Source organism: Podarcis pityusensis (genome assembly GCF_964106645.2).
Source record: "Podarcis pityusensis genome assembly, chromosome: 7".
Classification (NCBI taxonomy): Eukaryota; Metazoa; Chordata; class Lepidosauria; order Squamata; family Lacertidae; genus Podarcis; species Podarcis pityusensis.
The window spans coordinates 59,371,678-59,399,389 of NC_138031.1; the positions used below are offsets into that span (position 1 = coordinate 59,371,678).

A 27,712-nucleotide genomic window follows, 5' to 3' on the forward strand; every position below is an offset into this window, starting at 1 on the left:
AGCTGGCAGATAGGTTCGTGCCCTAAACATTAAGGATTTAAATTTTATTTTTTAAATCATCAAATGTAATTATTGATGTTCTCATCACGCATTCAAAAACTATTCACAAGAGCATGATCTCATTCTCTTTCATGTTCTACGCAGCAGGGAATGAAGGCTGATTTTTTTAACCCCAACACATCACACAATCCCAGTCCAAGAGGTCAGCTTTAAGATAAAAATAAAACATTGTTAAAGTAGTATTTTTTAAAAAGGATTATTTGGAAAGACTGATGATGTCGCTAAAACAAAATGTCAGGGTACGTCCTACTGGCACAATCATCAATAATCTATCCCTAAGGACAATCCAAATCTTTGGGGCAGGTTATACTGAGTTATGCTGCTTGTAGGGGCAGAAATCACCTCCATGGTGGGCTGCTGCAGAAAAGTGGTTTGTTGTATAGGAGCCCCTCCCATGGAGAGCAACCTAGCCCTCTTAAATGTTAATGTCCAATGATGTTTTATTGAAAGTCCAAAAGGAGAGGCTGCCTGAATTCATAAGCAGGCAAACAATAACACAGGCGTAGGCAAATTCCGGCCATCCAGACGTTTTTGAGACTACAATTCCCATCATCCCTGGCCACTGGTCCTGTTAGCTAGGAATGATGGGAATTGTAGTTCCAAAACATCTGGAGGGCCGGAGTTTGCCTATGCCTGCAATAACACTAAACCAGAAAGCTGCAAAAGTTAAAGATATGTGAAGCTATGCAAGATAAATGCTGATGCAGCTGGGGATGTTTTCACAACACTTAATATATGCAATGGAAGGTGCCAAGACACATCAATTGCTGACCATTCCAACTATAGGACCTCAGGCAGGATCTCAATAATATGAATGCCTACTGCTGACCAGAGTAAATCTTATTGGGCTAGGTGGAGCCATGCTGTGGCTCAGGAAAAAGAGCAAGAGTGGGAGAAAGGAAAAGGTGGTCTTAGGTCCCCATAATCTAGTAGGTCCCTAATCTAGTAGAGAAAGGAAAGGTGCTATCATAGAAAAATATAGAAGTTGTCTACTTCCTTACCTCTACAAGACTCAGAGGACATATGGGTGTGGGGAAGGGACATTAAAACACCGAACCATCAAATGCTTTCAGGATGAAAGAACTATGGCTCTTTCATGTCATAAGCCCTTTGGAGTCTTGGTATTCCTGTACACATTCACAACTAAACATGTATGGCCATAGCTAGAGATGAGCACATCAGTCTATTCTCAGTCTACGGATTTCCCCCCTAATATATCCGTTCACTCCTGCTTCTACCTTAATCTGTGTGTGTTTTTGGGATTTTTGTTTAAATCCACACGAAAATTCTCATTTAAAATTTTAAAATACGTAATTATACCATATTTAATCACAGTATGCATACTTTCTGAATGTATCTTTATGTCCATCTTTAATGCATTTCGGTACATAATATGAACAAAGAAACACAGTGCAAGAGTGCAGAGGGGTGCAAAACCAATGGATACTTGTGTACATATGAGGTCTGCCTGCATCAGGATCCACAAAGATCAAACTCCTCAAAGATCCCTAGCGACAGCAAAACAGCACAGGCAGGTGATGACCTCAGAATAAATAACCGTTTTCCCCTGCCACTCTGCCTTCCCACTATAAAACACACAAGATGATTTAGTTATTTCGGTGTAATTACACCAGGGCACCCTTAATTACGGTGAAAACACTCCGAATTATTGTACCCTGCTTTCAGTTGCTTCCTCTTGCCCCCGCCCCCACATCACCCAAAATGAGAGAAAGAGTCACGGAACGACCTACAGAGTGTGTGAGCACCGCACTGCACTCATTATAAGGTCAAGTGGGGATCTTGACTCAATAAGAGAAAATGGTAACAAACATCAGTAGCTGATGCACTGCAGTGAGGTTGTCACGTGACAAAACGAGGAACCCTCGTGCACCTGCTCCAACGGCGTACAATCTGAGGGTTTCCCCCTGGCTGATGTTGCTGCACCTGCTCCACGAGCTCTTTGGGTAAAGGATGTGGGCTGGCTGCAAGCAGTGTGTGCTGCTCTAATGCACACCTGACATCAGGAGGCAAAAGGCAGATATGTGCCCACACAAACAGACGCAAGTCTATAAATACTTGACCTTAAATGTCAGCACACAGGAAGAAGAAAAGGATGGGAAGCAGTTTCTCACTAGTGGGTACAATGGGGAAGGGGAGGCGGTCTTAAAATCACAACCACAGATAGTGTAGAGCTCTTTTTTAAAAAAGAGGATGATTGTAAAGAAAACAATAATAATGGTTTAGCTTTTTTTAAAAAAAGTATTGCTTGTACATAGTGTAAACGTATGTATGCTGAGCAGACAGAATACAATAGCATATAAATAAAGCAACCGATTTACTTGGATGAATTTGTTGCTGTTGTTTATATGCAACAAATTCAATGTTTGGTGCTTTTTTTAATGCCATTGTGATTACTGTGAGAAGCTTTGAGTGCAACATTTGTTGTTGGAAAAGCAGAATACAAATATCAAATCAACTCAAAATAAAAAAGCTGACTTCAGAATAAAAGCACAGAAATTCTGAGGAAACTGAGCTTTTCATCCAGTATAATTTACTTTCTCTCTCCTTCTCTCTCTATGCTTTTCATGTTCTGTTGCTGCACTTCTGCAGAATCATCACACACAGCTCCAGTGATAACACTTGACTCTCAGCTGTTTACAGCCCTGTCTTTTCTGAAATCTATGGGACAGATCAGCCTTCCCCAATCTGGTGCCCTCTATATTTTGGAGCGTGGCCACTTGGTCAAAGATCACCAGTTTACAGCCCAAAACATGTGGAGGACATCAGGCTGGAGAGGCTAGGACATATAATGATATAATATATTATGTTAAGCAAGTTGGGACAGATCGTAACAGATTATAAAAATACTCCTTTCAGATGCTATTAAACAAGCTGGGACAGATAGTAATAGATTATTAAAATACTCCTTTCAGATGCTATTAAACAAGCTAGGACAGATTATTAAAACTTTCATTTAAGATTATATTAAAACTCACAAAAATCATAAGAGATGTAGACGCCCCAAATAATAATCCAACTTCCCCAAAAAGAAAGTGTAACAGTCATTGAAGAATGCCAAATTACAACTCACCAAAATGGTGATAGAACATAGCCTGTTTGTTCAAATTCACAAGAGTTCAATGGGGTTGACTTTCTGATGCTTAAACTTGCCGTTCAGACACAAGAGGGTGTAAGCAGGCAGTGCATTCAATGGTCAAGACAAGGAGGTGCTCCACTGCTTTTCACACATCTCCTTGCCTTTTCTTCAAGATGTCAATTCTCCACCCTGCTGCATCTAGACTCTAGACCAACAAATACTCTTAGATAGAAAGGAATAGGTTAGGATTTCATGAAGACTATGCTTGAGTTTTAAGGAAGGCCCACGGATAACTCATAGATTTTCAAGCTCTAGGCTTGTCAATTGTTTTAATCTTTTAAGTCCCTGAGGAAAGTTTGCTTATCTGTTTGAAAGACACTTAAATGCACTGTTTTGCACCCTTACAAAAAAAAAAAAACCTTCTAAGAATAATATTTAACGAGCATTCTAGGGCAAATGAGTTGCTTCTTATTACTGTTGCAATGCTGAGGTTTAAGCAATGTAGCTCTATTTTCTCACACTGACCTCAGATGAACATTAAGTTGTACTGATCTTCAGACAGGGAAGTTACACTAAATCCAGACCCTTACAAACTTCCCTTACAAACCCTGACAGAAGTTCAAAGAGCAAATGCTGGCTGCCTTCTCTAGCAATAAATTTTATTTGTTGATTGTTACTGGGAAGCTATTACACTTAATTCCTGGTGAACTACTATGTCCTCAAAAGACCCTGCTGTGACAAAAAACTCTGCATTAGTACAGGATATGAGGATTCTGTGTCAACAAAGAAATATAAAAGGTGGTGGTGGAAACTGTTAAGTTCCATAGCAAAATAAGGATTCTAGAATTTTGCCCAAGATGATTCACCTGAACTGATCTTTCAAGAGAATAGAGCAACCGTTACTATTTAACAGTGCTGCACTTCATGGACGCTGCAAATTCCCCAATTCAGACCATATTTTCTATAAGAGAAGTAATTCTCTAAATGATTTGAATCCCACCATGGTTTCAGGACCAAACCTGCCTCAGTAGCCCTAGTGGTGCAATCTGTGGCAGGTGTTGATTCCTTGAGTTTAAATCCTAGGATGCGGGGCAATGAAATTTGCTGCTCCAAAATGTGGCTTTTGGGTTCCAACTCACCTGCCCTGCTTTTTAACATCTTCATCGGGGCTGGGGAGCCTGTGGCCCTCCAGATGTTGCTGGACTACAATTCCTATCATTCCTGATCATGAGGCATGCTGGAGAGCACCAATGAAAGATGGCCTGCAACAACACCTAATGGTCCACAAGTTCCCCATCAATGATCTACACCAAACTGCTGATTACATTCAGAGATTTGGGTTGTGACAACTCTATAAATTCTTTCTCCCTTTTCCACCAGATTCTAATGAGGTGGTGGAACCTGTAAGCCGGCATCTCACATCACAAATATGAAACGTGTACTATATAACATGAAAATATTGTTGCCTGGGTGTTCTGCTGAGCTGGAATTAGGTGTGAAGCCTGCTTTTGATGGGGGTGTCCTTTCCTGGGGAACTGGGCTCACAGCCTGATAGTTTCCCTGGATCTGTCACTGATGCCTGATGCCCAGGAGACATCTTCAGCAACAGAGCCTTTGGCTGCCTACTGCTCACCTTGCCCAATCCCATACCACAACCAACAATATGATGTTCAATAGTTTCTTTCCATCTACCACGACAATTATAATCTAGGCCTAAAATGTCATTGAGACAAGGGTGGTGCTGTGGTCTAAACCACTGAGCCTCTTGGGCTTGCCGATCAGAAGGTTGGCGGTTTGAATCCCCATGACAGGGTGAGCTCCCGTTGCTCGGTCCCAGCTCCTGACAACCTAGCAGTTCAAAAGCACAACAAAAAAGTGCAAGTAGATAAATAGGTACTGCTCCCGCGGGAAGGTAAATGGCGTTTCCGTGCACTGCTCTGGTTTCGGTGTTCCGCTGCGCAAGAAGCGGCTTAGTCATGCTGGCCACATGACTCGGAAAAACTGTCTGCGGACAAACGCTGGCTCCCTCGGCCTGTAAAGCAAGATGAGTGCTGCAACCCCAGAGTCGTCTGCGGAGTGCCATGTCTGCACATGTGTGGGTGGCGAATCAGCGCTTCTGCGCATGCGCAAAGCACAATTTGCTGTTTTGCGCATGCGCGAGCGCCGAAACCCAGAAGTAACCCATTCCGGTACTTCCGGGTTTCGGCACGTACGTAACCCAAAAAAACGCAACCTGAAGCATCTGTAACCCGAGGTATGACGGTATATGAAGTATGATGAACACCTTTGTTTGGCTGTTGCCTTTTGAAGCTTGGGCTGCTGTTGGAATTCTGTTCTTCTCTCCTCCAGCCAAGCAGACCTCTCTAGTTAATGAAGACCAAGGAAGAGGAGGCAAACTTCAGCACATCTACTCTTGAGTCATTCTTTACAGTCAGATTTTGATTCAGGCGTTTTCTGGAAGACTGGGATTGAAAACAAACAGCCGTGTTCCTTAGGAAGGAAATATGATCTGACTGTGTCAGGAAAGGGAAACCGTTTGGAAGTCTAGACTGTCCCCTTCCCCTCCCAGCCTCTCCTCCTCCAGGGCGTTTTCGTTTATTCCTATAAAGGGGGGGAGAGAGAGAGAGAGAAATTGAGATAGTGCAAGACCGTTTCTGCCTCCACTTGTCATCAAGAGACAAAGCCGTTTGATGCACTGCAACTCAGGTGCAGCTGAAGCATGAAGAAGGGAAAGAGGCGGCGAGTCAGGAGAATTAAGGAACGAGGTCTGGAATGAATGGAACTTAACGTGCAGAACTGTGTGAAATCAAATGGCAAGGAATCAAACCAAAGGCATCAAAGGGAAGAAACCAAGTCAGGAAGCAAAACAGGAAGCAGCTAGCTTGCAACTAAAGTAACGTAACAGCAAGTTGGTTTGTATTCACAGCACAATAAACAAAACAAGACTAAAATCAGCCCTAGGGGATAGTGCAGGCTAATGTGGGTGGGAAACTCATGCAAATGAAGAAATCATAAATTCTGTTAGTGAAGAACATCACCAGTGATCACTGACAAGGAGAGTAAATACAATAATATCCTGCACTTACATAACTCTTTATTGCATCCAGATAACTTTCACATACATTATCTCAGAAAGCAACACAACAACCCTGTAAGGTTGGTCCTCATTAGTGCAGCTGGGAAACAAGGAAATAACAGTTCATCTTGGGCCAGGAAGAGAATTCTTTACTGTAGTGAATTGCAATCAGGGTACACACCTGTTATGTACTGAGTTGAATAGGATCCAAACTGTAGCAGTCTGATTGGTCCTAGAACAATAGGATCCAAAAGGCAGCAGTCTGATTGGTCCTAGAACAATAGGATTCAGAATGCAGCAGTCTGATTGGTCCTAGAACAATGCAGCAGTATGATTGGTTGGCAGGAACCACCCAATCCTGCTCCAGATAGAAGTGAATCCACAACCTGATTGGCTTACAGTAGAATTCCAGAATTAGCCAATCATGTGCAGCCCATTGTGTAAATAATGTATATAAAGCAGATACTGTGAGGGGACATTTATTCATTCCTCCTCACCACTATGAGCTGAATAAAGAGCATGAAATCACTTTGCGACTCTGAGTATATTTCACTGGCGACGAGGATGGGATCCCGCTGAGCTGACTGCCACACACAGCACCGCAGCACCGCCAACTGCCGCACCGCTGCCTCGCACCGTGTATCCAGGCTTCAGCTCCGGGGCACAAGGAACTCAGAATGGCAGCCAACAGCAGCTTCTCGCCATTCAACCCAGCATCTGGAGACTGGGAAGCGTACGCCTCCCGTTTCACCTTCCTCCTAGAAGCCAAAGGGGTCACCGACGAAGAAGACGCCAAGAAGAGGGCGATATTCTTCAGCGTCTGCGGAGAGGAGACGTTTGAAATCGCCCGGGCTCTCCTTGCGCCTGAAGACGTCGCTACTGTTCCATACAAAACAATAATGGAACAGCTGAAGGGGCACTTTTCGCCGCAGCCCTCAGTGGTGGCTCGTCGAAATGCCTTCTACGCAAAGCGGCAAGCCCCTGGGGAAACCATAACTGGGTTTGTGACCTCTCTCCGCCAAGCCGCCCGGTTCTGCAACTTCTCAGAGCTGGAGAACATGCTTCGTGACCGCCTCGTCGGTGGCCTGAAGGATGAGAAGCTGCAACGGCGCCTCTACGCTAAGAAGGACCTAACGTTCCAGGTCGCTCTGGAGGAGGCCCTGGCAACAGAAGCTGCCGAGAGGTCGACCCAAGAGGCACGGCCGAGCCTGCCATCCCAACCGAGGGTCCACCATGAAGACCTCACCGACGACTCAGGATCCGACAGGGAGGAGGTGCACCGAGTACAGCAGCGCACTCAAGCAGCGCACAGACCACAGCTGCCTCGACGAGAAGGAGGGAACTGCGCAAGCTGCGGGGAGAGTCACGAGAGGAGGACCTGCCGTTTCCGCAACGCAGAGTGCAGGCAGTGCAGAAAATCGGGACACATCGCCCGGGTGTGTCGGGCTCGGCCCACCCAACACCAGGCATCAGATGACCAATCCAAGAGCCCCAGGTCCCGGGGCCCAACGCACCAAGGCAACTCGACGGAGCTCACGGACTTCCAGGTATACCAGTTGCCCCACCCCAACGTAGAGAAAATTTATGTAGAGGTACAGATAGAGGGGGCCCCATGCCGCATGGAGCTTGACACGGGTTCAACTCTATCCATAATCTCGGCAAGGACCTTAAGGAAACTGTGTCCCACTGGGGGTCCCAAACTCAGGCCGGCCCCATTCACCCTCCGGGACTTCCAGAAACGTAAGGTCCCCACAATGGGGGTGGGGACCTTCAGGGTGCAATACCGAGGGCGGACGCGGCAACTGGACTTGCTTGTGGTCAAGGGCCCCTACATTAGCTTACTGGGATTGGCATGGTTTGGACCACTGGGGCTAGCTGTCACCGGGGTGAACCACACTAGCTTACAAGTGGACGTGGACGCCATATGCAAGGAATTTCCAGGGGTTTTCGATGGGAAATTGGGACAGTATACGGGCCCCCCCATTGCGCTACAGCTTGACCCCGCAGTACGACCGGTCAGGCTCAAGGCCCGCCGGGTCCCGTTCGCCTTGAAACCCCGTATAGACGAGGAATTGGACCGACTCGTAGAGCAAGGAGTGCTGGAGCCGGTGCCTAATGCTCCCTGGGAAACCCCAATCGTCACACCCGTCAAGCCTAATGGTTCGGTCCGCATCTGCGCAGACTACAAATGTACCATAAACAAGGCCCTCACGGCCCACGCATACCCAGTGCCAGTGGTCAGCCATGTCCTTGCCACCCTGGCTGGGTCGAAAATTTTTGGCAAGCTGGACTTGGCCCAAGCATATCAACAGCTGCCAGTAGATGAGGCCACAGCAGAGGCACAGACGATTGTGACGCACAGAGGAGCGTTCAGGGTAAAGCGGCTGCAATTCGGTGTCAGCGTGGCACCAGGCATATTCCAGAATATAATGGACTCTCTCCTTAAAGGGATTCCTGGCGTCACCCCCTTCTTCGATGATGTGTTGATTGCCGGCCCCACACCAGAGGAGTTTGAGGACCGCCTCCGCACCGTTCTGCACCGTTTCCAGACGGCGGGTCTCAAGGTGAAGCGGGAAAAATGTCTACTAGGAGTGCCTCAGGTGGACTTTCTGGGATTTATGGTGGACGCAGAAGGGGTCCACCCGACTGGGGACAAGGTACGGGCCATTTGTGATGCCCCAGCGCCCAAGAGCAAGACTGAACTTCAGGCCTTCTTGGGACTATTGAACTTTTACCATTCCTTCCTTCCCCACAAGGCGGCGGTAGCGGAGCCCCTACACAGACTCCTGGACAAGCGGGCCCCTTGGGTGTGGGGCCAGCGCCAGGAGGCCGCATTCCAGGCAGTCAAGGACTTGCTTGTCTCAAACTCGGTCTTGGCACACTTCGACGAGAGGCTGCCGGTGGTGCTAGCATGCGACGCCTCACCCTATGGCATTGGAGCTGTCCTGGGGCACCAACTCCCGGATGGAAGAGAGGTACCGGTGGCGTACTTTTCCCAGACACTCAACACAACCGAGCGGAACTACTCGCAAATCGACAAGGAGGGTCTGGCAATCGTAAAGGGAGTAAAAAAATTCCATGATTTCTTGTACGGGCGGCCCTTCACCGTGGTGACTGACCACAAGCCGTTGCTTGGCTTGTTTGCCCCCGAAAAGCAGACCCCCCAAGTGCTGTCTCCTCGCGTCCTCAGGTGGTCAATTTTCCTTGCCAGCTACCAGTATGCACTGATTCACCGACCTGGGAAGGCGATGGGCCATGCGGACGCCCTCAGCAGGCTACCACTACCAGAAACAGGCCCTGACCCAGCACCTGCACAAGAGGTTATGAGCCTGGAGCTGCTTCCCGACCGCCCCATTCAGGCACAAGAAGTTGCACACCATTCCAAGAAAGATAGGGTCATCTCCCGGGTCCTGGACTGGGTGTGGAGGGGATGGCCCAGCAGCAGCCCCGGGCCAGAACACAACCCGCAAACATGAACTGTCGGCCCACAAGGGGTGCCTGTTATGGGGAAGCAGAGTCGTTGTTCCCCAGCCCCTCTGCAAAAGGGTCCTCACAGCCCTACACGAGACACATCCAGGGGTAGTAAGAATGAAGGCCCTTGCCAGGAGTTATGTGTGGTGGCCGGGGATCGATGGAGAGATAGAGGCCTGGGTCAAACACTGCCAGGCCTGCCAAGAATCCCGCCCAGATCCCCCAAGGGCCCCAGTCCAGTCCTGGGAGTCCGCCCGAGCACCATGGTCACGCCTGCATGTGGATTTCGCTGGCCCCTTTCAGGGGAAAACATTCTTCATAGTGGTGGACTCCTACACCAAATGGCTGGAAGTCGCACTGGTACCGTCCACTTCCACGTCCGCAGCCATCCGGGTACTACGCAGGCTGTTTGCAACCCACGGGCTCCCTGACACTCTCGTCTCAGACAACGGGACTGCATTTACGTCAGGAGAATTCCAAACCTTCACAGCGCAGAACGCCATCCGCCACATCCGTTCGGCGCCGTTCCACCCTGCCACCAATGGCCAAGCAGAACGCATGGTGCGGACCACCAAGGACACCCTTCGCCGCATGACGCAAGGGGACTGGGAGTACCGCCTTGCCACATTCCTTCTAGCACAGCACAGCACCCCCAGCTCAACGACTGGCCGGAGCCCCGCTGAACTACTAATGGGTCGGCGCCTTGCAATCAGATTGGACCGCCTTCACCCCGATAGAGCTCAGGATGAGGTAGTGGTGGGGGAAGGCAGGAACCCCCGGACCTTCGAGGCCCAGGACCCAGTGTACGCAAAGAATTTTGGGGCAGGCCCAGCATGGGTACCCGCCACAATCACCAGGGTCACTGGCCCCGTGTCGTACGAGGTGCTAACGGATGGGGGGCAATGCTGGCGCCGCCACTGCGACCAGATACGGCGACGATTCCCGGGAGAAAACCAGGAGGAGGACAGGTCAGAGGAGTCCCAAGGGAACAGCGGGGCAGTGAGGCCCATAGAGCAGGAGGGGCCAGCAGGAGAGGCAGAATCAGTAAATACAGAGAGGACCCGTGAGGCCGAAAGGACACCGGAACCAGAACCACGACTGAGCGAGCCGGTTGCACCAGACCAAACAGCCGCATCACAGCCAGCATCCTTGGAACACGAGCCAGAACCCGGAGCCCGGACCAGGGAACACCCCAGGCCACAACGCACACGTAGGCCGCCGGCATACCTTGAGGACTATGAATGCGACCTCCCGGGCAGGACTGGAACTTAGAGGGGAGGGGTGTTATGTACTGAGTTGAATAGGATCCAAACTGTAGCAGTCTGATTGGTCCTAGAACAATAGGATCCAAAAGGCAGCAGTCTGATTGGTCCTAGAACAATAGGATTCAGAATGCAGCAGTCTGATTGGTCCTAGAACAATGCAGCAGTATGATTGGTTGGCAGGAACCACCCAATCCTGCTCCAGATAGAAGTGAATCCACAACCTGATTGGCTTACAGTAGAATTCCAGAATTAGCCAATCATGTGCAGCCCATTGTGTAAATAATGTATATAAAGCAGATACTGTGAGGGGACATTTATTCATTCCTCCTCACCACTATGAGCTGAATAAAGAGCATGAAATCACTTTGCGACTCTGAGTATATTTCAACACCCTTTTCTCACTGTGCTCTATCAATTTTCAAATCCAATTGTGGCAAAGAAAGGATGCTTGATGCTGCCAGGCAGGCGCAGAGAATAGCAGATCAATAAAATGGATTTAGCAGAGTTTATGAAAAATCCAGGGCGAGGAGAACACAAGGCAGAAAGGGACACTTGAAGGCCAGAAGAAAGTTGTTGTTGTTGTTGTTGTTGTTGTTGTTGTTGATTTAATCGCTTATATCCTGCTCCTCCTTGTGTTGAGCCCCAAGTGGTTGAGAGATGCTCAGGAGAAAAGAACAGAAAGGCCAAAGTATCTTCTAGGCAGAATCTCAAAGAGGACGGCAAGTAAATGTTCTCACAAGGCAAAAGACCTTGGAAGACATATATTGTCACACGAGTTTCAGACCTAAAAGGAGAATAAGCAATTCAGCTATTAACTGTTCTGAAGAGAGAGAGAGAGAGAGAGAGAGAGAGAGAGAGAGAGAGAGTCAGACTTCAACAGTTGTTTTTGTCATCTTGCTAATTCTTTCAGGAACATGTGAGCAGAGAAAACTGAACATATTATTCTATTGGCTCATAGCATTACAGTCATTTGTAATGCCCCAGATTAGCTTCCCAGAAACAGGCACTGGAATCGGGTACTTTATGAGACAATATCATACTATTGCAACATGCATTTCGTTTAGTGGCAGATCTCAACCAAACACCTAAAATATTCGCTCCAAGTAAGCAATGCTTTAGAACTGCTTTGAAATACTGTTCTGGTTGCATGTGTCTTATCTTCATGTGTTCAAACAAATGCCCTTAAAATATGCTGCCAATGTGGCGGTTTCGTGGAAGTTGTAAACAGAGTGGAGAAAACATGGTTTCTGTTACACACTAGTCTAGCCACATTAGCAGGCCAAAACATGCAGGCATGTTTATACATATTACAGACCCATTTAGCTAACTGCTGACTCTATCCCCAATTGCTCTTTGTCTTCTGGTTCCAAATAAACCAAGGGCTGAACTTCATGGTACCACTGCAACACTGAGCATTCTGTCTTGTACTGCCATTATTAAATGCGATGAGGCTGTTTCAAATCTGGGGCATCTTCAATTAATTCTATACTAGGAAAGGGCAGAGACAAATCCTCTGCCCATGTGCCTGACAATACTGTGCCAATAATTTTTTTTTAATATAAAATGTTTAAAAATGGCACACAACTAAGTCAATGAGGTTTAGGAGGTCAATTTTCGTTTGGTAAACAAGGTTAGCAAATTGCAACAAAGCTGTCCAACCGCAGTAATCAGCATCTGGGTAAATGGCACCCGCTCACACACTCTCCGTTGATAGGCTATTAAATAGAAATAGCTATTTAACTGAACCGTCTTCTGAAGAAAAGGCTTAAACTAATTCAGTTTATGCCACCATTAAGTCTTCCTGTCAGGTCAAAAGCACAACATCATATGTATATTAACAAATACAGAAGCTGAAGCTGAGTTCTTTGTGAGGGACTTTTGAAACGTTTTATTACAAAATGCAATCAACGAGGCTGAAATCTGAGTTGAAGGCCAGTATGCTGGAAGGGGTGGGGAGATGCACCATATTACTATAGCTTCCCTCCCCACAAATGCATTGCCCCTTCTAGAAAAAAGATACAGGTACTCCTGGAGGTGGGTTTGTCATTTTCCACTTCAAATGACAACCACAGAGGCTGCATTGTGTAATGAAAGGAAAATAAATCTGTCTCATACAAGCAAGCAGCTACACATAATGCATACTACTGAACTTGCACATATAGGACAATGTTAGAAACAGTAGTAGGTGTGTATGTTTAACCTGGTTGTGTGCAAAGTGGAAAAGACGTAAGGACAGAAGACAAATTTGTGGCCAGCGGTCTTTTATTACAAGCCAGGAATAAGCCATTTTTAAAAGAAACAAACAAACAAATGGCACGATGTTTTCAATAATTTTCCAGGTTAAGCTCTTAACTGGAAAAGGGCAGGAAATGTGTATTTGTGAACCAAAACAGCCACAGAAAATTTTGTAGGTCATGGAAAAATTTTGAACTCAGAGGGAAAAAATCAGACCTGGTTATGATTGAGTAAAGCATTCAATACATGTTCAAGCAATTGCTTGGCTGAATCCAAAGGTCACTCTAAAGACCAAATTCCTAGAAGGAGGCTCAGATTCTTGTTGACAAAAAAAACCCCAACCTTAAGCCCCACGTCAAGGTTTATGAGAGGTTAGGCCACCTCGCAAGCAGCTCTGACAGCTTGAGGAAGGCATCTGCTCTTTCACAGTGAAAAATGCTGAAATATTTGTTGATATATATAAAATATGTGAAAATCTCTGGGTATTCTCCAAATTCATGAGGTTTATCAGCAGCATGCGCCTGGCCATTACTCTAAAAAAATAAATAATTTAAATCCCTTATATTATAGGGTCACACAAGCAATGATTTACTCATGGCCAAGGAACAAATAATTCAATAAATGTCTTTACAGCTGGTTAAATGCTGAAACAGAATGAGGCATTGAGTAACTGCAACTGCAGCAGCCAAGGAGAACACTCTGTCATATGAGAGTTCTTACACTGCAAGACACCAGAGAACCCGATTGCTCGTCCATTGTTACTTTACCCTTTAATGCCATACACATTTGAGATCATCATATTCCTCAGTTTTCCTGTGCTGATTTGATTACAGAGGATTTGTAGCTTGCGCAGTTAATTAAACACAGCTAGGTTTGTGTGAGGTCAAGTGAACAAATGAATCACTGAAGAGAAGGGAGTCCTGAGTGCAGACAAATTTATTCAGAGAACAAGGGTTCTCCAAACAGGAGTCTAACTTAGCCCTGAAAACTCTACCTTCCCATTTTTGCCCTTGCAAAACAGTAATTAATCTCATATTGTGGAATGCAACCTTAAGGTTCTCTCATCGGGGGAAAAACCTCTAATAAACAGACAGAAATATTAATGCAGCTATTCTGGATAACACTCCATTCTTCTGCTGAGTAATGGGCTACCATGTCTCTCCTGCAATGTTTCAAGAGCAGGATGGGGGAAAGTATTGACATCTGAATACTAAAATGTTGTGGGCAGGATTCACCAAAGGTGCCCCATCAGCAGAAGTCCTGCACAAAGACTTCCCCGTGAGCTCCCCCAATCTGACTCAGGGGTAGATATAACCCCCAGGACAGTGTGCAGGGGTAGCAGAGGGGCAGTAATTCTGTCTGGCAAATTCTTGCACGGACAGAATGTTTGTAATAGTGTGACACTGAATTCTACCTTGAACATGTAATCTCTGTTTGGTTTTTACACAAGAACCTCAAAGTAAAAGCAACTAGATAAAACTGAAACAACATTAAAGAATACTGTAGTGCTGTTTATTTCTCTCTCTTTGAAAGCAACCAGTGAAATTTCAAAAGGCTGGCCCAAGCAATTTTGTACTTGCATTCAGATGGAGACGTGTAGACTTGACCTGCACAAAGGACAAGTCCCACATTAATCTTTGCTAGTCCAAATGCACTAACAGGATCAATGAGAGTAGTCCAGTTAAAATGAGGGACTGTCGAGTCAAAATACCTCTTTTGTCACCCAGGACTTCTTTCTCCACTTCCTATTTACTACAGCAGTAGAAAACCATCACAGGTACAGATCTTGGCAGTCAAGCCACTATAACATACCATGTCCCCTAACCTCTTAAGCAGGTGTCATCACATCTCCACGCATGCAAATCCCTAACGGCACACAGTGGCTCTCACAAGCAGATATCTACAGCCCACCCAGAGAGGTTAGCAGAGGTTCTCTAAGTGACCAGATGCCCCATCTATTTCATGGAGCAATTTGAGAACCACAGACTATAACTTTAAAGCCATGTGAAAATTTCTAGAAGACTTAATTAGGGTTTTGTTTGGTGTTTGTTTGTTAACCCCGTTTCAGTTGACTTTCTTCAAACAGCTCTTCCGATGCTCTTCAAAACAAGAGGAGTTAAACACTACAAGGAATCAGTTTTAAAACCAGCAATGTTGCACAACGCTTTCTCAGGCCCACAGCAGTGTAATGTGAACAGAAAAGAAGGAAAAAAACAGAAATTTGACGTTGTTTCCTTAGAAGTGGTGGTTTGAGTAACTAATATTCCACAGCTTAAATCAGCACCATAAATACTTAAAACCAGAAAACCAGAAAGAGCGGGGGAAATGCTGAAACAAAAATACACTCTGAAACATTCCCATCTTTGTGGCAGCAAAGTGTAGAGGGAGGATCACTACCTTTCTGCCACCATGACAAATGTTATGTTAAACCCTTTGCTAAGGGAACAGGGGATCCACTACACCCTCATTAGGGAGTTGCACACGTTTCCCCCAGTGTGCGACTCTATGGAGGTCATGACAATGAACTCATGCTCCCTTCTTTCTCTGCTTCTGCCTTAACATGGGAAGCAAGCAACACTTGATTTTCCCTTACTACCTTCCCAGTTGACTTCCGAAGCACAAAGATAGCAGTGCAGGTGGAAATCTGTGAGTCCCACACATAACATTGCAGTAAAAGTGAGGAAATTTGTGTTCTCTCTCTCTCTCTGCCCGTCTATTGGCTACGTTGGTTGGGGCTGTAGAGACTAACACTGTATGCAAATTATATTATCTAGTTATGTTTTTAAGTGTCAGGCTGCTGTGCTTCAGAGGTGTTGAGTGGGTGGGTGTTTAAAATTCATCTTGTTCTTTGCCCTGTGTCCCCTTACCTGGCTTTCCATGCGGGGAGGGAGTTCTACATTCTGTTTTCCACAATATTTATATTCCTGCTCTGAGATTCAAAAGTTTAAGAGACCATGAGCTTGTTTGGAGGTTCTAGCAGGGGAGCGCAGCTATCGTATACCCTTGACCGAAGAACGGTACACTCCTTCTATCTGGGATGGTCGTCCTCTTCCACCGAGCGCGCAGCTTCGGGAGGGACGCACATGGAGAGGTGAGGGAGGAAGGGGACACCCGCCTAGCCAGCCAGATCAGCCGAATCAACCCTGGCGATCAATGGGGTGACAGATGTCGCCACCAGATTGCCCCCCCCCCAACCTGCAAAGGAACCCACTAATGGCTCCGGAACGAAGAGGGGGAAGTGGCGCGGTGCTGAGAGTCAACTGCTTCCTCTGTGGAGTGAAGCCGCACAGCCGTTGCCGGAGAGCGCTGCCTTTTTCCTGGGACAATTTGGCTTCTAAAACAATCACCCGTGAGTACTTAAATTTCAGACAATTGGACTCTAAATAAGGACTTGCGTGCAGAAAGGAAAATTGGACTTAAAAGTTTATTTCAATTTGGCACTGAAACGGGAAGGTCTAAACAGGAAGTCAGCCTTCCGTTTCTTTGTAGATAGATTAAAGCAAAGACATGGCAAACTAGAGCTCAGAAAATCGCTTGTAAAGGACTAACTTTCATCATTTAAGATTGTTGAACCCCCTTCGGAAGCAGGAGAAGAGGGGGGATTTTTTCTGAACTGTTTAAACCTGCAGAAGTGAGTGTAAAGTAAAGTAACTTTCCACCGTCTTGATCCTGGAGCGGGGTGTCAGGACTGACGTTTTTTGAAGTTCATTGACCAGAGACAAACGTTTTTGACAGATAGCTAAAAGAAGAGAAACATAGTGATTCCATTGTTCCCCTTCGCATTTTAAAGGAACAAATATTGACAAAATATCTGAAAAAGGAAACTTTGTTGTTAGATTTGTCTTTAAAAGAAAAGAACAAATAGAAGTTTTTCCCCTAGAGGGAGCCTGTGAAACTGTAACTAATTCTGAATCGGGGAGCTTGCAGCTGTTACAGATTACGATCGTGGGAATAGACTTCTGACCTTGCAGGACAATGTATTCAGAAGCTCTGCTGTGTGCTCTCTGTAAAACAAGTGCCCTACTGGAACAGCTACATGAGAAGACGGACTTTCACGCTTACACGCGGACTTACACGCTGAAGACCTCCTTCAAATCAGCATATTGCGGTGGCACCCGCCCCTTTTCCTCCAGGGCCACCCTGGCCACAGTCATTCTTGGTTCCTTTCCTCCCAGGCAGTGTTCTAAGCAGTAAGCTGACCCAAAGGTGAGCGACCGCTGATGCCATGACACCACTGGGTCATGTAGTGCCAGCCAGCTCATTCCTAGTATTATTGGGGGTCCCGCCATCGTGGCCACGTGAAAGGCCATGGTTTCCGTGTGCCTGGAAACACTCATCCGCATTGGCGGAGTCTGGTGTGTCACTTCCCCTCCCAGTAGTTCCCTGCCATCAATGGTGGTCACCTGCAAGGGGAAATCTAGTGGCAACAGGTGGAGCTGGTGCTCCAGGGCGAAGTCTCTACTGAAGAAATTACATGAGCTGCCCGAATCAAGCAGACCATTCACCTTGACTGGGTGCCCATTTGGGAGTTCTAGCACCACTTCAATGGCTATAGCTGCTTTGGGAGGGTCAGGCTGGGGCACTTCTATTGGTCGCTGGCCTGGCTGCCGCCCCTGCTGGTCGGCAGCCAGGCTTTCTCGTTTCCCTGCACCGGCCCCTCCTCCCCCTTCTCATCATAGCCTGCTGTCCCCATCATGCCTTGCCAAGCCTTTCGTTGGGGACAGACCCTCGCAAAATGTCCTGGCCACTGACAAAGGAAACACTTATTGGTAGTTTTCCACTCCTTTCCCTCCTTTTTCCGGACTTCGCTAGCGTTTGAAACTTCGTGCACATGCGCTCCATCAATTTCCATTGGCTCTGCCGCCTGGGAAGGCTCCCTCGGCATCTCAGGAATCCGGTTGACATGGAAACGCTCCCCCCTTATCTCCCACCTTTCCTGAGCCCACGCTTCCTGGCGTACACCAATCCCAAGCACAGTCTTTGTGAGCTCATCCATCGACCGCGAGCGGGGCGCTCTGGACAACTCACCTTTCACTTCAGGAGCCAAACCTGCCTCAAACAGCGTTTGTACTGGTTCAGAGCCCAGGTCCCACCCGAGCTTGTGCACTAACATCGCAAAACGCGACCAGTAGCTTCTGACGGACAGGCTCCCCTGCTTGCACCCCAGCAGCTCCCTCCGTGTCACACTTTGCTCCACCTCGCTGGAGAACATGGCGTCCATTGCCTGGTAGAATTTTTAAAGATCTTTTAATGCATCATTCTCCGTCGCCATCAAGGGCCTGATCCATTCCCGCGCCCCATCCTGCAGATGTCCAATAATGTACGCCACCCTCTCCCTATCATCAGCAAAGTCATTTTTCTGCAATTCCAAAGCGTATTAAATTTCCGTTGGGAAAGCATTGTAGTCTTGGGGCTTCCCCCCAAATTTATTTACCAGCCCGGGGACCTTCCTCCCTATCGGGGTGCTCTGACCTGCGCATCCTGAGCCCGCCTCTCCTCCAGCCGCGCCGACAAGGTAGCGACATGTGCCTCCAGGTCTCGATTCCTCTCCATGGCTGCTTGCTCTGTCTCTCCGGCTGGTCCTGTCTGGCTCATCATGCTGCCTTCCCCGGGCTGTGCACAAGCAACGTCAGGGACTCTCGGATTGCTGTAATGGTTCCTAAGGGGGTTGCTTGTGTGTAAGCAGGTGCCTATCTTGCTGGCTGGGTGCAAACACCTGGCTGGGCTTCCAAAGTGAACCTCCTCTGTCCAGACAGCCACTCGCCCGTGGCTGACTCAATCGCTGGCAGAATCCGTGAGTGGGCGTTTCTTAAACTTCTTCCAGCAAAGAAGTTCTTTGACGCCTACCCTCCGCCTACCCTCTCTGCGTGGAAGCCTTCTGCGCAGGGAGGGCGTGGGCAACGGAGGACCCCTAGTCTCCCCGCTGGTCCCAGGCAAGGAGTCATGGGACCGCCTCGCCACTTCCCCCAGCTGCCCCCCTTCTCCACTGGTGCTACGCTGATTCTCTTCCCCAGAAGATGGGCTGCTTCTCCCGATCCCTGGACGCCCTCTGGAATCCCTCTGGCTTTCGCACTCTCCCTCCAGTACTGATGGCAGTTCCCTGACAACACGTGAAGTCAGAAACTGAACGAAGCAAAACCCTTTTCAAGGGCAATTGTGCTGACGGCTTTCAGTTAGCTTAAAAGAGAATTAAAAGAGAGGGGAAGGGAAAATTCTAAATTCCACAGCTTCGCCACATCAAAACACAATGAGTGATTACATATATACTTGGCACGGAGCTTACATCACTGTTTGTATGGTTTAGATACTCTAGAGAACGGCCTACACGGCGCGATAGCTTGTTGACCTCATGTAAATGATCTCATCTTGCAGAATGAGATCATGAGAATGTGATCAGCTCTGCTGCATTCATGTAAGTGGTTTTGCAGAGCTGACAGCTCACCCCAACATTATCACTGCTTGGTCACACGGTGGGCAAGGGGGCAGAATAGAACAACACACGTAAACGAAAAGGAGATGTCTCAGCCTTTAAAGGAACCATTTGACCAGCACATTCTAACTACCATGATGAGAAGCCTCCCCCTAAGGGTCTCTGAGCCAATCATGTGAGCACAGTTAAAACACAAAGTTTCAAGATCAGATCTGGGACTCTATATAAAAACTCGCTGAACAACAATGAGCTCATTGTGACTTCATTCGGGCTGCTAATTCTCTTCAGCCTATGAATAGTGAAAATTGGTTTCAAGGCAAGAGTGGGGGGGGAATACCCTCGGTTTCTCACACCTAACTAATTCTCTGCCTCAGGCCTTCCATTGCTGGGGCTGGTGTGCTCCACTTCGTACTGCTGCAGCTTAATTCAGCATTTGGGAAGCATATGGTTGAGGGAGCACTGAAGTCCAATTTTCTAGTTCAAGGTAGGTATCCATGTTCGTCTGCCGTAGTCGAAACAAAATAAAAAAAATCCTTCCAGGTGCACCTTAGAGACCAACTAAGTTTGTTATTGGTATGAGCTTTCGTGTGCATGCACGAAAGTATTCTTCAGTGTATCCTTCTGTGTATCTGAAGAAGTGTGCATGGACATGAAAGCTCATACCAATAACAAACTTAGCTGATCTCTAAGGTGCTACTGGAAGGATTTTTTTTATTTGTTTTCCAAAACCTGACAAAGAGAGACTTTTTATCCAAGAGCAATTTACAGCGTTAATACTGCAGAGGTTAAAGAGGAGGTTCCCTTTTCGTGTAAAATGCTTGACATTACAATGGTTTTCAATGCTCAATAGCTGAAGTCTCTCTCCTCCACCCCTTCCATGCAACCACCATCCATTTCTGTAGCTGCCTATCATCTGTTCAGGAGTGCATATATCTGGGAAATATGCAAGGGTAACTTCAGGGCAAATATCAGGCCTTTTGAGCATGATATGCATGAATCAACTTTGTTTCTGGAAGATTTCCTAGGTGATACAACAATGCAGCGGACAATAGTTTTCACAGCGGCACAACAAACAATGACTTGGAAGGATCTTTGCATTGCAACAGTATTAGCAACTGAAAGGCACTGTCGGCTACTCTCTCCTCTGCTGGCCCCTCTACCCATCTGTAAGCATCCTTTTACTGCTTCCCCAAAGAAAGTTTGCTAGCCGAAACGAGAGAAGATAGGTAATGTGAAAAGGGGAGTAGGAATTAAGGCAACTGAAAAGGACAGCAGCACAGCACACATGCTTACCTGTGTGTCAGCCTCCTTGCTAGATCAACTCAGTAGGGGATGGACACTGTGTTAGATATATAAGCTAGGTGCCAAGTGGCTCTTTAAAGCAGGGTTACAGTCGCCAAAACAAAATGCCTAGTTGCCATTTTTTCAACACAACTTTTTGGTTTCTGAAATTCATTCTGATTATGCAGATAAAATATAACCAATAGAATTCTACAGGATGTGTGGCTAGAGTGTGAAAACAGTCAAGATCCAAGGATCCCCAGGCATGCACCTCTAGATGGTGGAGACGTCAGGCACCATCCTGATGCACGGGCATCTTCACTTGGTTGCAAAGTGGCCAATTTCGAAAGCTGGGGGCACACCAAGCAAAGTTGGGGCAAAGCCCCTGCTGCAACTCCTATTCATACCAAGCCAGGGCTATGAATCTGAGGAGAAGAAGCCATCAATATTACATTAGTTGCATTACATTGGCTCCATTTACCCTCATTCCAACTGTCAGGACCAAGCTGCTCCTTCCAGTCTTCCAGCTCCCCAACCTAAGCCATGTAAGTACAGGATCCCAACAGTGGCTGTGAGAATGGCCCCATCCTATATCCCACGTAACCTTCTTTTCAAAGGACAGTCCTTATTTGAAGTGCTGTCAGAGGACAGTCCCCCTTTACAAGCAGAGCTTGATTTGAAGCTTTCCAGTCCAAGGGGGGAAAAAATAATCGTAAGAAAGGAGAACAGGAGTCTTGAAGTCACCCATCAGCAACACTAGGACACCAGACTGAGCAGGCACACAGATAAAAAATCAGTCACAATCTTCCCTACTACAGTGGCATGCATTGTATTATTATTATTATTATTATTATTATTATTATTATTATTGCATTACAGCAATTATTTCCAAAACTGCATCTACAGATATATATTAGTACATGCTGATTTTATGGGAAGCTGCTTTCCTTGTTTGTTCTCTCTTTTGGCAATGCGTATGTGTCCCCCAATACTTGTCAAAACCTTGGAGTCCATTTGTGGCCAAGACAAGGAGTGAAGGCTAAGGAGTTACTGGCTAAGGACTTGGTCCTGGCTCTGAACCTGATGCTGATGGTCAGCGGACCACTGAAACTAATGCTGGCAGGCAAGAACCACTGAACCAGAGCTCACAGCATGAGGGACTATAGAAGTGCAGACAGGTCCCTCATGGGTGGTGAACCAAATGCCTTGCATGTCACCTTGCAACAACAGGAAGTGCACCAGGTGGGGGATCATAGAACACAGAAGGGCCCAACTTCAGGCCAACAAAGACAGACTAGGCCCAAGTTCACTTTCAACCCTTGTTGGAAAAAGTTGCTAACTAAAAGTCCTCTTTTATGCCTTCAAGTGGACTTCAGCCATGAAGTCACTGGATTACATGGGACTACATACTCTCAATCTAATCTTCCTCACAGGGTTGCTGAAAGGGTAGCATGGGAGAAAGGCCATGTACACTGCCTTGAGTTTGGTGGGGAAACCAGGGGATGAAATTGTGACACACTTATAAATGAATGGAGCAGCAAGGATTCAAGTTGCATAGAAGAGTCCTGTGTACACTGATGATCTACCAACGCAGCTGGTCCACTACAAATGGCATCACCTGAACCATTTTTATTTTATCCCAAATGAATAAGCACTGCACACACAGCTTCATGCACCACAGGGTGCTGTGACTTACTATTTCCAAATTGTAAAGCGGTTGAAAATGTTCAACAAGTGGAAAGAAACCTATTGTTTTCCCAATCTCCAGCAGTTCCCTTGACTCATGTCAATGTTATCATTGTACTATTGGAGCTGACAGGTATTGGCAAGAAAATGAGAGTATGGAAAGCCATTAGCCTGTGTCTGATTTGATACCCTTTCTTTTGTTGAATGGAAAAGAACAGCACAGTGCAATTCTGCACTATTACAGTAAGTCAAAAACCTGAAAACAATTTTATTTTTTGAAAAGTACTTTCCCTAGGTTTTCCAAACTAAGAAATAATGAGACCAATTTCCATGGCACATCATGCTACATTTTCCAGAAGTACAACAAATATTTACTGTAAACAAGCAGCAGGCAAATTTCAGTAACGATTATTCAGGGAAGTCATAACCAACCTTTTCACCATTATTTTCCTTTTTTTTTTTTTAAACCAAATGACTTTTCCTGTTGCCCTGAATCATGGTGTATAGAAAACAAGCCTGAAAGATTTTAGCAACAGGAAAGAAAAAGATGCAGGAGGTTTGTTTTGCCAGCAGTGAATATGCAAACCTCACTCTCTGGTTCCCTACACCCAAAATACTTTTGCATATCCTGCCTGGTGTGGGAAATATTCTGCAGCTGCAACCCTGCTTTATCCAAGACTTCTCTGCTTGTAACATCAATTTTGAGAGGAAGAAGACAGTACCACATTGTAGGCACGTAAAATATGCCACATAGGCATATATGCCGAAGTTTATCATAGGCACTTCAGTTCTCACTGAAGTACTTAGAGCATGATGGGGATCTTTATGAAAATAATCTCCAAATTATTTCCCTCTTGGGGTGTCAAACTATTAGACACACTCTCTCTCTCTCTCACTCTCTCTCTCTCTCTCTCTCTCTCTCTCTCTCTCTTAATTCTGTATCTAGGTCTTATGCTTCCAAATGTGCCCTGGCAACAGATGCTTAGAAATCATACAGATAGAAGCTTGCCTTGATTGCTTTTGACTTTGCTCACAGTCCAGACATTTTCATTTGCTTGGTCTCACATTTCCAGTCAGATGGTTCTGCCACTACATTGCACCATGCTGACCTCCCTGCTGCCTTGCCCCTCCACCTCTCCCTCTTGGTAACCTGCAGCAACACACGACCTTGAGAAGCCTGATCAAGCACTGCAGTCCCACCCCTGCCACTGCTGGAAGTAAGTCTCACTGAGTTCAGTTGAGTTTACTGCAGGTCAATGGGTAAAGGACTATAGCCTTAAACTGCAAAATTTACTAACTTCCAGTTAGCAAGTCCTATCAAACTCAGTAGGACTTACTTCTAAGTAGATATTGTGCCATTAAGTTACGAAACTATTAAAATTTTCTGCTAGTTCATTTTCAGCACAAACTATTATTTGTACTCTGGGGATAGGAGGAAGTAAGGTCAGGGGAGAATATGAACTGGGATTAGGAATGAGAGGGAAAGAGGAGTTGAGTCAGTCCCCTCCGACTGAATTCCCCTAAAAAATCCCAACGTTCCAGGGAACACGATAACAACTATTGGATTACACTACAGGGTTGCCATGAATTAGCTCTCCCACCAGCAATGTGGGTGTAACAAAACTGGGCTACTTTGCAGAGTGGGTTTAACCAATGTTCTCATGTTTCCTTACAGGAGAAACAACTGGATTTGTATTTGTATTGGCTAGGTGATTTTCTAAATATATAAAACTCACAAGTGTCAAGACTTGAACAGGAAACTTCCAACTTTGCTGCTATCTTTTGCATAAGGGTAGAAATGTTCCTACCCCATAACACCTACACAAAACTTCTGGATTTCTGAATTGTTTTCTAGGAACAGCAATCGCTTTGCCACCAAGGACAATCGGGCGGGGGGGGGGGGGCAGGGAGAGAAATAAACCAAGAAGCCCTTTCTTCAGACAATGGGTGTGTCAGGCTCTTGTTTTTATCTCTATGGATGACAAACATCTACCACTGTTTTGACTATACTCAGTAGCTAAGAACCCTGATAGTTGATAGCAGGCTCAGTTCTCAAAAAAGCACTGGAAAGGATACAGCCTGCACATTTTGCCTCCTGTTTCCACTTCTGTAAGGGCTGGAGACTTTGGCCAGAAAATGTAAGGTGGGAATCTGTGGGATTCTAAGGAGCAAGGCTAGAATTTGGGTAAAACCCAGGAAATGAGGCAGAGAAATCTGCCTTTCGCAGAGCCAGATCATCTAGCCCAATACTGTCGACCCTGACGCAACAGCTCTCCAGGGTTTTGGCAAGGGATTTCTCACAGCACTACCTAAAAATGCTGGGGGGTGACCCTGGGACCTTTTGCAAGCAAACCAGTTGCTTCATCACCAACCTTTAGCCATTCCCCAATAAGCTTAGAAACACATCTGGAGGCAGGCCTGCCCAAATGTGCACAATTGATGTCATTTCATGTCATAAGATAATCTTCATGATTTCTCTATATAGGCAAAACCGTTAACTTGACACAATGTGACCTAGCCAGTTTTTTAAACACCAGAGAGGTGTGGCCTCATGCAGAAATGGTTATAAATCAGGCATGCACTATGCCTATCCTCACTGCCTTAAATCACCAACTGCACAGCTCTTCTAAAAACCAGGAGGTGAGGCAGGATTGCCTTCTTAGGGGAAAAAAGAGAGGAGAACAGGAACATTGTCAGCTGCCACCCAAAAGGATAAGAGAAGTGAAGGAGAACAAAACTCAGCCACACTGTCATTGGGGAGCAGATGGCAGGGATACACAAAGCCTTTTAAGATGTAAACAGGGTGGCCCTCATGATAAGAAGGAGGAGGCCTCCATCAGCAGCTGCTGGCTCTTCTGGTTGTGGCAGAGGCAACCTGGTAGAGAGAGAGGGAAGAGCATTTTCTATAAGCCACTGGTCAAAGATCTTGGAGGGAATAAAGAGGCAGCTGCACAAAAGGGAGTTTGTGTGCATGTGGCTGCCCTGGTGTCAACTAGGAAGGTGCATCCATCTATACACATGGCCTCCAACATTTACCTGCTGATTTTTAATGATGCGGGCAAAACATCTCAGAAAGATGCAAGTCTTTCCATTGCATTTGTTTTGTCATCACTTATGATGTAACTTTTTGCATTAGTCATCCTGTTCAGTAAACACACTGGCCCAGGATAGACTGTGTGGTATCAAGGTCAGTCACATAGCACATTTCAAAACACACCAGCAGTTACTGTAAAACACCCGGATATGGTTATCTGTTTACCTAAGGAGAAAGTTTAGAATCAGGTCAAAATGCCCTTTTTGGTGGTACAAAATGTCAGGGGGGGGAGTTGGGGCAGGTGAGAGGGGGTTTGATGTTCAGTGAGAAAGGAGGATTGAAAGCTCTGTGGAAATTGCTACTCCTATAATATCAGGTAAGCTTAGAACTACTCAGTGTAGTTTGTGACAATGTGTGAGGTGGTGAGCAACTTTCCCACACTTTTCTCACACATTTTGAAAAAGAATATATGCCAATGTCTTCCCAGCCCCCAAGGCTTCCTCCTATCTGCCAAAAATAGGCCCATCATCCAAATAAGCAAAACAAAAAAACATGTTTCATAAATAGCATCCCTCTCCATTTTTGAGATAATCCTGTGAATTTATGAGCTGGTTTTGGTTTTGCGTTTTGCTTACACTGGACATTATTTTGATGTTATAAAAAGAAAAGCAGCCTAGACAAATATTATCTCAAAAATAAGTTAAGATATCCTGAGCAGGCTCCTACTATACTTCATGTAAAAAACAACAACAAAACCACCCTCAATTTCCTTGAGCAAAATTTCTACCATCTAAACTCGTGCTGGATAAATGAAGCAAAAAGTTATGCAATCATGTGTCCTAATAAAACTGCACTAGCAAGGCGCCTTTCATTTAGCATCAGTGTAATAAGGACAACAATTCATATGAGATGGCTTTCCTTGATATTACTAACCCATTGCTAAAGGGTACGTAGTCTTAGTCCCGGTGTTCTTAATCAGATACCATCTTTGTTTCTTTAAGATTAGGTCTGAAACTAAGACAGCCCATATCTCTCCCTCTCTCTTGAAAGAGATCAGTCCCAGTTGGTTCAGATCTAGGGTAGCTTGAGAGCTACATTCCCCTGTGAGCAACCTTCTGGGGACTACATGCCCATGGTGGTAAAAAAAGGTAAAAGAAAAGGACCGCTGAATGGTTAAGTCCAGTCAAAGGCGACTATGGGAGTGGCGCTCATCTCGCTTTCAGGCTGAGGGAGCCGGCGTTTGTCCACAGACAGCTTTCCAGGTCATGTGGCCAGCATGACTAGGTCACATGACCAGGTCATGTGGCCACCTGGCACAACAGAACACCATAACAGAAACCAGAGTGCACGGAAACACCATTTACCTTCCCGCCACAGCAGTACCTATTTATCTACTTGCACTGGCATGCTTTCGAACTGCTCGGTTGACAGAAGCTGGGACAGAGCAACGGCAGCTCACCCTGTCGCAGGGATTTCAACCGCCAACCTTCTGACTGGCAAGCCCAAGAGGCTCAGTGGTTTAGACCACAGTGCCACCCGCATCCCTGTATGTCAGAAGTGGGATGCTGGGCAGGACCAGAGGCAATGGATGTGAGACTCGTACATTTTCTACCATAAGCTACATCCAACCACACAGAGGTTTCTACACAAACACCTCTCCCCAGCTTGCATGCAGTCAAGCATGAGAAATCATCACAGTTAAAGGATACAAACTAGCTAGATAAAAACACTCAAAAAACGGTGAGGGGTATGGCCTGAAGAGAGAGGGGTACATGGTCTGGGAGAGTCACAAGGGTTGGAAAGAAAGGTCTGGAGGGCTGTATTAACATATACAGAGTGATGGAATTCCCAGATTTTGATGGGTTCGAAATTCACCTGGGCATCAAGGTGGCATCTGATGTCTCCACCATCTGGAGGTGCATTCCTTGGATGTTGCCTGTTTTCACACAGTAGCAACACATTCTGTAGAATTCCATCCAATGAATTTCAGGAACCAAAAATTCATACAGTCATACCCCAGGTTACGAATGCTGTGGGTTGCGCGTTTTCGGGTTGTGAACTGTGCCAAACCCGGAAG

The 27,712-nt window shown here is 46.2% G+C and overlaps 1 protein-coding gene across 14 annotated transcripts in view; it reads right to left on the reverse strand.

Annotated features, from left to right (window-relative positions):
- LOC308481672 (uncharacterized protein) overlaps nt 1–27,712 on the reverse strand; it is a 395,496-nt gene that overhangs the window by 155,227 nt on the left and 212,557 nt on the right. For 2 of the 14 annotated variants that reach the window (XR_013988784.1, XM_081014319.1), the window contains 2 exons: nt 11,361–11,753; nt 6,235–6,414 (listed from right to left, as the gene is read on the reverse strand). The exons of 11 other annotated variants lie outside the window; for them this stretch is intronic. Coding sequence is in view for 2 of the 3 variants with exons in the window: in XM_081014319.1 (XP_080870445.1) it covers nt 11,381–11,753 (373 nt within the window). In the remaining variant the exon portion in view is untranslated. Of the gene's footprint in view, nt 1–6,234; nt 6,415–11,360; nt 11,754–21,221; nt 21,341–27,712 lie in introns of those variants that run through there. One more of the 14 variants, XM_081014320.1, reaches the window with a different exon arrangement.